The 10,779-nt window shown below is 40.6% G+C and overlaps 1 protein-coding gene across 1 annotated transcript in view; it reads right to left on the bottom strand.

Annotated features, from left to right (window-relative positions):
- Positions 1 to 7,617, bottom strand: part of lmo1 (LIM domain only 1) — a 24,131-nt gene extending 16,514 nt beyond the window's left edge. The window contains exon 1 of the mRNA XM_008310771.3: positions 6,946 to 7,617. Within this exon, the coding sequence (XP_008308993.1) occupies positions 6,946 to 6,967 (22 nt within the window). The 5' untranslated portion in view covers positions 6,968 to 7,617. The remainder of the gene's footprint in view (positions 1 to 6,945) is intronic.
- Between the last annotated feature and the right edge of the window lie 3,162 nt (positions 7,618 to 10,779).

The following is a 10,779-nucleotide window of genomic DNA, read 5'->3' as shown; positions in this document are numbered from 1 at the left end:
CCATAATTACTCCTGATCCGCTCCAAATGAGTCAGTCGCATTAGGGCTGCACTAACACTGGCCCAGCTTCAAGCACGGCATGGGGAGTCTCAGCAGAGCAGCCTGGAAACAGGACTGCCTTTTCTCCCAACCTATGGTCATTTCCATCACGTCAGAGGTGCATTTCTTACACTTGAAGTCAGCACTAAGGCCCCGTGCCCTTTTCTGGGGCTTACAGAAGGCATTGTTAACTCCTGGATCTCACTTCTCACTGTGGTTTGGCTGCAGACTTCATACCAATTAAAGCAAAACTTCATTAGGGTGTTTTTTCCGCACCTCTCAGCCCCCTATTATTTTTAATTTATTCACTTGGGGTTAATTAAAAGAAATGTATCACAGCGATATGCAACAGCTTTCTAATTAAATTCGTTGCTGCTTTTTTAAGACATGAAATTGGCAGAGTTTCTAAACTATTACAGAAGGCGACTTGTTCCAACACTCGGTTGCTCAGTAGCAGGGTGAGATTAGAGCTCTGTAAGGTAAACTGTCAGCAGCAGAAACACAGTAAAGAGATGAGCGAGAAAATGAGCAAGGGAATAAGATGAATGAGGAGGAGGAGGAGGAAATGACATGTTTATTGATAGCTTTATGATGCAGGATCACTGCACCTTAGACTGTTATTTTAAAGGTTGCTACCATTTAATATTTTTCATATCATTAAAGGTTGCTACCATTTAATATTTTTCTAATCATAGTACAAGCTTTCGATGACCTAAGGGATTTTCATCTTTCAAGATCTGGTGTTTCATAAAGAGATGGGGGGGAAAAATTTAATTTATGTACTTTTGACTTTTATAAAAACAGGCAATCAAGACTGCCTCTTTAGAATTCCAGGTAGAACAGAAAAAAAATCAAACCATTAAAACTGTCGGAGAAAATTTCTGCGATTTGGAACATAATAATGCACAAAACACTTTTTAGTCTACATTAAAAATGCATTTGGTGGGGAATAAATGTAGCCCTCTAAAGTTTGTGTCACTCATGAGGTCAGGACGTGATGTACAAAATCCTCCCCACTCCCCAGCAATTACCGCTGACTTATTATTTCAGAGTATATGCCAGGAGACAGGTGTGCCATTCAGGGTCCTCAATGTGTCGAAAATGGAGGGGAAGAAGGAACACCATACTGTGGTGCTCTGTGAGAGGCACTTTAATCTTGAATAATGCAAATTCCCCACAGGGTGCAGTTATTTGGCAGCACAGGCCTATAATGTCATTCAGGCACCTACTGCCACACCTGATGGGGTAAATAATGAGGGAGGCTGGTGTGGTCTTCGTGAAGATTGGGTGTTGTGCCAAATGGGATGGGAAGCTCTGCTGCCTGGTGTTTGATTAGGAAGATGGCTTTTTAAATGGATTCCTTTTTAACACTTTTTACATTACCTCATAATAAAGAGTCTTACCCTGTTTCCTGAAGGAATTGTCCCTTCCACTGACTAAAATAAATTGACACTTTAACAAGAGACGACATATCTGATCAAAATGAAAAGAGATCCTATCGGATCAGGGGAGTGGATGATACTGTGACGTTTGTAAATCAGATTATCGTGATATTGTGTTTTGTGTGAATGTGTGTAGGTGGTCGACGTCAAGTGACTCTGATATTTGCTAAATTGCAAACATCTTAGTTAAGCACAGATTTAATCAATAACCCCAATTTCCAAAACCTAATTTACGAGCTTTAAGAGGTTGAGACCCCCTCCTCTCCCACCGCCGCCCCCCACTTCAAAATCACAGACTTTAAATAGCTCTTTAAGATTTGATTTAGTGAAGGTCATTCAATAAGAGATTAGTTCTCACAACGGTGGATCTTATTTAAGGAGAATGCACCCCAGGCTTTTCTATTTACCCAACAAAAAAGCAGCATTATCTTAGAGGAGAAGTGCAGCCTCCTTCATCCCTTTTCCTCCATCATGGTAATGCAAGCTTCATCAAAGATTTTCCTATTTTAATTTAATGTGGCTGCGTGGTGCAAGTTATTGCACGCAGACAATTTTAAGATGTTACAAGAACTAATTGCGCATAAAAACAGATGCAAGTTGTTTGCAGACTAGGGATGTAACGATACATCTGCAATCTGTTAAAAATCAATACAAAATTGTGCACCAAACGTAAGGATTAGGCTGTGTTATTCCAAAAAGTCAGTGGTCATACCATAACACTACACATCCTAGCACAGTAGGTGGCAGTATATGCCTAAATAAAGATGTGCCTAAAATCATTGGTTGTGACCCGCTAAAAAACTAAGATGCCACGTCCCAACGTAGCCTAAGTTCAACATTTTTTGTATTCTGATATTTAATATAACCATCATTTTGTGATGTAAACAAGGCCATTTCAGTTGCTAACGGTATTTTACATAATTCTTACAAATAACGAATCATTGTATTTGGTCATAATTTGTCTGGAGCTTATTTTGTATCAGATATCATGAACGATATCGTATTGTGGGTTGAGTGTATTGTTACATTCATATTGCAGACACTGTCTTCATTTTGCTTGCAACCTATAAAATGCTAATATGCTTTTAGCTGGTTTTGCCCTTGTTTAGAGTTAGCTTATCGCTGCTTCGTTTAAATTTTGATTAACAAATGAACGGAAACAAAAAAATGCAAAAATGTCACCAACAACCTCAGTCAGTTTTATTGCTAAGTTATGGATATTGGTTGCAGAATTAACTTTTATAGTTTGCAGACTTTTCCAAGTTGGGAATTAGCCATCAAAATGGCATGTCCCTAAAGCAAAACCCTGAGGAACTCCAATTTTGCTGAGGTGCCAGCATACTACCCAACCTATGAAACTCACCCCTGAAACTGTCTTTTTTTTTTTTAAAAAAGAAGGTGTTTTTCCATTCAGTAGAATGATAATGCGAAGTCAGATGAGTTTTAAAGTGCTGACATGGCACTGTGAAGGTCTTACTATGCAAGACTGCTGAGCTGCTAATGAACCATAGTTGGTGACATTGTAGTTTGGACAGAAGCTCATCCCAACAGCTTCACAATTATTGTTGTTGAATAATAAATGTTTTAATAGGTTTCTTTACAAATATAAAAAATAACAACATTTCCATTCCAATAGCTACATGGAGCGCAGCACTCAGAAAAAGGCCAGCTTTGCCATGACAAGCGAGTAGAAGACTGGTTTTCCACATATTCCTACATCTTTCTCTAGTGTTTTCTTCAAACGCCCATATATTTATATCCGTTCAGCTCTGTACAGACACTACGTTGTCGTCTCTTTTTTGCGAACAGTTGTGTGTCTGCGTTTGTCATGAAACTGTAAAGGTTTTTTCTTCCTCCAAGGTAGTTCAAAGTCACACTTTACCTCAGAGTGTCAAAATACTTTAGAATGCAGCGAAAACCAATTAAACCACTGATTTGATGTAATATCTATTGTGATACTGTATATGATGTCAATGTTGTCATTGTTATGATGCCAGGTTTGTTTACTGTGCCTTGCGCGTCACCACATACACGATCATTTCATGTGTCACGGTGAAGTTGTCTGAACCAAGGATAGTGGGTGTTTCAGTCTCTCAAGTATCAGTTCAAGCCCTTTAAGTTCTGCCAGGAATCATGAAAAATGATACACATCTCCCGCGCTCTTAGATGTGAAATGATCGGCACCGATAAGGATCTAGAGGTTTCACTGCAACAGAGTTAATTGTCCCCTATGAGGATTCTGCATTTGTAAGATCAGAGTGAGATTAGTTAGAATTAATCATTCACCCTGGAATTGGCACAAAGTTTTGTTGATTTTAAGTTAGGCAACTATAACGTATCAGCATTGAGGCATTGAGGGTGTGTTCACAAAGAGAGGCGCAGTCCATTTTTTACTGCAGTGCTGTATCATACAGATTCCTGCATATTTAAATTCGAACAAGGAGATTTTGTTTTATTGTTTTAATTATTTAACAAATAATATAGATACAACATCTCTACTTGGTCTTGACGCCGGCATGTGGCCAATTTCTAAAGGGACAGCCCAGTAAATGCCAGTGCCTTAAATCAACTTTTATTAAAAAAGGAAGAGAAAAAAGATAAGTAACTAGAAAATACCCAACTAAGCAGCATGTTGGTAATATTCTTCAAGCCCAGAGCACAAACCAGACGCAATTTCAATATTTGAAATGGCCAAGTTTAATTTTGAAGTTGGAGCAAACCAATAAGCTGTGAAAAAAAAGCAAATACAGGGGAGCAAATTGCATTCCTTTGTAAAAGTGAAAAGACTTAAGGAACACATAAAAGTAATCTCCAACTGGAAATTAGAAATCAACCCTCAGAAACCAAATAACAGAAAAGAAATATTACTGTCCACTTTCTAAATCAATATAACATTGCTACAAGACAGTATTACCATGGTAACACCGGTAAGAATGAAGCAATTCTTATTATTTCAAAATAAAAATCAGAGCCTGGAGCCAAAGTTTTATTACAGCAATCGTCAGGTCACCAGTCTGTTTTCATCTGATGCATTGCTCCTGAATCATATGCTTTATGAATGCACAAATTTCACTGGACAGGATGATAACAGGCTCATAAATTAACAGGCAGAGGTAACCTGAAATTTATCAGTGGCTGGAGGGTTTTTTTCCTTCTGCTCTGCTCTCTTAAAGAGTCTACTGTAGTGGTGTTAATGTTCAGCAAAAATATGCCATCAGGGGGAACTTACTTTCTTCTTCTGCACTTGGTGTGAAGCAGGAGAGAAAACGGCTGAGTTGCCTTTTCCCCTTAAATTAGATGAAATTTGGAACCGTCATGTCGTCCGATGAAATAAAATGTTGACACGGAATATTTTGGAGCGTGTGTTGCTGTTCATTACTAACTACGACCTGCATATTAGGTCATTTCATGGAGCAGCGCTGGCGTTATATACTCCTCCTCTGTGCTCTCAGTATCAGCGCTTTACCAGGTAGCACATATTATGAGCTAATGAGTGCATCATTTGAATAAGACTGTACGGTGATTCATCTCAGGCAGGAACGTAATCTCTGACGGATGAGGCTATTACAACGAGCAACCTGAACCAGAAAACTTACTTTGAGCCGGGATTTTTCTATTGCAGGTGCATCTTTTTTTTTTTTTTTTTTGAAAAAAAAACAAACATTCCCATACTTTTGCAGGAGAATGCTGAATTCAGAAAAAAAGAGTCTTAGTCTTATTTTATGATCTCTGAGTTCAAACTTTTGACAAGACGTGATTTGTTTTATTCAACACATAAGGACATAAGACACAGTCTGGACATGCAAATGAATCATGCTGCCACACACACACAGTAATCATACACGGTCACTCAGAATGATCCATTCACACCTCCATCTTTACCTAAGCAAGCATTTGCTGTATAAATGTAAGTACTAAATGGATACATTAGACAAAAGGGGTTGAATTGACAAGCCTATAACTTTAGAGGCAATAAACGCTAAGAGGCACTACAGTGAAAGAGAGCGGATCCCGAGCAGCTTTGTTGACAACCTACGTAGTCAAAATGCTGGATCTGCTGCTCTGTCCCAGCAAATAAAGGGTGAAGCTTTTAGGCAATGAGCAGCAGGTGATCTCAGCTTTTCTCCAAGTCCTAATGTTCCTAAAAGCCACTCTCCCTGGTTCTGTAATTGGGCATCAGTAGTTAATGTAGTATTGACTGCATTACATGCTCTTGTGCATCCTTTCCCACTAATGCCATTTGCATCACCTTGTACATTTACCATATTGCTTAGCCAATAACTGTTAAAAGCAATCTGAATCATGAATCATATGGGGAACTTTTAGCCCGACAGACATCTAAAGGAGACAATTTACAGTTGAGTTAATTTGGATACATTAGCAGCACAGCATGGATTCAGCCAGACAGACCAATTTATGTCTCTGCCCACAATCCTTTTATTGCTATTTAGATGTGTAAGTGAAATGATGTTCTACTATTAGAAATGAGATATCCATTTCCCAACATAAATACTGATTTGCAAATTCATTTATCACTTTTAGAGGGGGAGCCTAGAGTATATTCAAATGTGCCAGTAAAATATATTTGATGCGAGTAAAAAAAATGTACTCCCACTTTTAAAAGTCACAAAAGGTAGAAAAAAACATTATAAAGTAGTCAGGTTTCCTACCAGTTAACGGTAACTAATGCGATGGTTTAGTGATGCTTAATTCACTTCTCTTAAAACACAATAATGAATGTCATTCAGACCTGGCTGTGATAAATGCAGAGAGCCCATCTCTTCATCAGTTTAATCCAAACGCGGCTTCATTAGAGGCGAGTTTGATGTGAATTAAAATTAATTAGATTGCCTCACCCATTAACCTAAATACATTGAAATGGATAAGTAATGCAAGCAGGCCTGTTTGGATGGAGAGTGAGTGAACGCTGCACGGCGCTATCCATAATTTGCAATCAAGTTAAAAGCACTCTGCTGTCATCTCCCATCCCGTGCTGATGTCAAAGGCTGCCTCGCTAACTTCACAGACGCAGAGTGCACTTAGGGAGAGAGGGAGGAAGGAGGGGAGACCAGAGGAGCCACATGCACTGCAGCGTCTGTGGACTAGCCTCAAAGTCCGGCGCACACGCATCTGAGCGACACGAGCACACCAAAACATGGAACTCTTCCAAAATACTAACGCGCGTCTGCTGTCAGTGCAAGCTGCATTTGTGACACAGAGCACCGTAACTTTTATTAGTGCATGTAAAAATAAATAAATAAATAAAATAAACTCTGCCGTTGTATTCAGTGAAACACGGACCCTGTGCGTGACCGAGCGGGGCGGACAAAGCCGTGACAGCGGAGGCTGCGGGTGCGCAGGGTCCGGGTTACTTGACGTGGTAAATGTCACTAGTTCTGCCCCCCCTCCTCTCCCCCTTGTTTCCCCGGGGTTCGTGCACATTTTGGTGAGACATGTTACTCACCCTCTTCCTTGTCCAACACCATCGTCCTGAGGAACGAGGAGTCCTTCCCCGGGCGATCCGTCCTCGGCTCCAGCAGGATGCACCGCTCGGTTTGCGCACAGCTTCTACTGGAAATGGCTCTGAGACGCGCGGCGGACTAGACTAAAACCACTAAAAGCCAATAAAATGAACATTAAATAAAGGTAAATTGTAAGAGTGAAGCTGAATTACCGTCTGTATGCTCTCCTCTGTCCTATTACTGGGCTAATAACTCACAGACGGAATGATAGCGCGGCGCGATGCCTCTATCCGGAGACAACTGTAAGGCAAATAAACAGCGTGAAAGCTCGTTGGTCGCTTTTGATGAATTCCATGCGAAAGAAAAAATGAAACAAACAAGGAAACGCGTTTACAGACGGAGTCTCGCCTATTTGTGCAAGTGCAGCTCGGATCAGACGCTCAGACTGAGCTCCGGCTCTCGCTCTCTAATGATATCCTCTCTTTCTCCTGCTCGTTTGCTCCCACAAGCAACTAAATTCAAACAAATCCAATTGCAAATCTGACAACTGCTAAAAGCAAACTCGCACCGCCTCTCTCTCTCTCTCTGTCTCTCTTCCCCTCTCTCTCTCTTCCTCTCTCTCTCAGTTTATGTGCCGCGCTCGCCTCGGCTGCTACTGAATAAATGCGCGCAGTTTCCACAGACCCTCGGATTCCCCTGTTAATTAAATCAATTCATTATGCTCAGATCTGATTAGCAGCCCTTCCCCCCTCTTTGAATCAATTATTCAATACACAAACATAATTGCTTGTGCCAGAGGTGTCTAAGTATTAGCTTATTTAACTCCAAGGACACTAATTACCCCTAGGGCAAGGGAACTTTTCTCATTAATTCTGACAAAACACAATAGCACCTTCAAGGGAAAGTGTGCGTGCGTGCGTGCGCACGTGCGTGCGTGTGTGTCAGTGCGTACGACCGTGCGTGAGAGAGAGAGAGTAGTGTGCCACACTGAAGGTGCGCGTGCACAAGCGCATTGATGCACGTGCGCGCACACACACACAGTAAAGACCATACGAAAGAAAGGAAGAGAGAGAGAGAGAGAGCCTTAAAAACAGACCCAGAGAGATAGAGAGGGAGGATGCTGCTCCATAGTACACTGAAATCAACATAAATGTAAAAACTCGCCTAATCCATTTAGTCTCCGTGCCTCTTTCCAGCAGAACCGAATAGGAATAACATCTAATTGTGGTGTGTTTAGCAGTTAATTAGTGTCCAGACACAGTCATCATACACAGGCTGCACTTTCAAAAGAGGCAGCACAACAGATGGGCTGCGTTTTTGATTAGTGGGTAGATAGAAGGTTCAGCTCTGAATCTGGTAATATAATTGTTGCCTGTTATTGCCAAGATGAAAGTGTTGCTGTTTCGTGGCGGTGCCTTAAATAGCACCACTTTCACTTGCCCTGCGGAGACTGTTAACCAATTAAGGGTGAGATCCAACAAAGATCAGCCATTTAGAAGAGAGGAGTTGGGGGTATAGCTGCAATAATGCTGGTTCGTCAGCAAGCCAGCAGGCTGTCTTCTGTGGTGTGAGCTTGCTCAGTCTGTGCTCGCCTTCTGTTAACATTTTGCATCAAATACAACAACACTCTACCCACAGACTAAAATAAATGTTAAAGTAAACAATTGCGATAATAACTTCACAAACTTTTTCAAATCAATAGACCCTCCCTCCCTCATATTCATACAAGACTAGTTTCATGAAATTAAATGGACGTGAACCAGGAGGAAAATGGGAAGAGTGGGAAATCACTTTGGTTTTTAAACACGAAACCACTTCCCTCCCAGCAGGTGGTGCTCCTAATGCATCTTAAACACCGTTGCCTCTTAGCTGAGTGCACTTAGTCACAGCATTTCATTTCATAACATAAAAATGTGTCAGTGACATTTATGTTAATCAAACAAAAGTGATTGTCCACTGATTATGAAAAGTGAAACATAGGTGTTCTATAGCACAGAGCACACTAATAAAAATGCTGTACTCCTCCATCAACATTTTTACAACATTATAATCATTTACTACTAATTACAATTACCTCAAATGTTAGTATTTGTGTTCAAATACATGTTGGAGTCTGTGTTGATGGGCTCCTGCTCCAGTATAAACCCTGCTGTATGTAGCCCATAGGGATAATTTCAGTTCTCAGGGCAGCAGGCCGTAGTGTGATTGGGTTTGGCCCTGAAATCAATGGGCTGATCCCTCTCTGTCCAGCTTCCTGGCTGACATGCTTGACTTTTCATCTCCACGGTCACATAGATTGATGACTTATGACCGAGAATGTATGTTTGCTGACCTCTAGCAAAGTGAGTGACACATAATTAATCCAATCACACAGAAACCGGTTCCACAAAAGGGAGAAGCTTGGTTCAGTATTATTGGAGCCTGGCTTCAAACAGCTCCTTGACATCTGGATTAAAAAATACAATGTAAAGACTTTTCCAAGAAAGAACATAATGGTTTGTGTGACTGGTGAGAAATAATGGATGGAGCTCTCAATACGCTGCAATCACCTAACGTCAGCTGCAGTTCATGTTAGAAAAACCAGTCACTTTCAATGGGACTGTCACTTATCATTCTGAGTTCAAACATCTGTCCGAGCACAAGAGTACATTTTTAGATTTGATGGTTGGAACTCTCTCCGAGAAAGCCTGACTTCATGTACATACCAGGCCGGACTTCAGCAGTCCAAAAGCATGTAGTGCATATATAGTACTAACAGTTAGTATATTTAATTACTCAGTGTAGCTCATAAATGATGATGACGTGCATCAAATGATGCTAGTGACTGCTAGCTGGGAACAGTTTCAAGAAATAATAATAATAGAAACCAAACATTATGTCAACAAGCATGGTTAACCTGCAAAACAAAATCATCTTTGTACATCACTGAATGATCATGCTGTCATGGCTCACACACTGAACAATCAGATTCAACCATCCGCCTTTTAATTTTTTCTACTTGCATGCAAATATTTAATGACAAAACTGACTCTAACTGTCCACAGAGAGCGACGTGGAATTGTGTTTGAAACTGATTTAGCCGTAGTTTTACATACACTTCATTTTATGTCTATAGTTTTACCACATATGGAGGAAATGCCCAAATAACATGTGACTCCATCACTGTTGTAGTTTGGTTTGATGTGCTGAAATCACATCAAACTAACCAAAAGTCTCATGGTTCTAGTCCTTGAAACTTATGATTTAGTAATACTTTCAAGTAGTACTTTCAAATGATGAGACAAAATGACAATATGCAACATTAGAGGCAGTACTGAATGTAATGAGGCAGCGTATAAGAAAAAAAAGGGTTCAAAAGGAACTTCTATGAACAGATTACCTCAGTCCTCTGACCTACTTTGGGGTCAGGACCCACCATTTGGAAAAATGAAGTGGAGACTATACTGTATGTCTCAGTGCAGCTTGAATTGCAACTATAATCGCAATCTGGACAAGTGCAGTGGTTTCTCAGTGCCACTCAATCACAGCTGTTCTCATCAATATAAATTACCCACATTACCTTTGTGTAAAGACACAACTTTGTGTGTGTAAGATACCCTGCTCCTGTGAGCCCAGCTGAACACTCCAGCCCAACTAGCGGTGTCTTGGGTGCAGACCTTTTCCCACTCCACATCAACAGCAGGGTCAGTACACACTAGAAAAAAGCCCCTGAGTGGGCTTCGATGATACACAGTTAATTAAAATTCATTTCTGAACATGCATTACCCATGCCCATCTATTTATGGGTGGCTCTCAAATGCAAGCACTACAAAACAGTGCTCTGTAATTAACCCCAC

Source organism: Cynoglossus semilaevis, chromosome 5 (genome assembly GCF_000523025.1).
Source record: "Cynoglossus semilaevis isolate Cse_v1.0 chromosome 5, Cse_v1.0, whole genome shotgun sequence".
Lineage (NCBI taxonomy): Eukaryota > Metazoa > Chordata > Actinopteri > Pleuronectiformes > Cynoglossidae > Cynoglossus > Cynoglossus semilaevis.
This window is presented reverse-complemented; position numbering and strand designations above follow the sequence as displayed.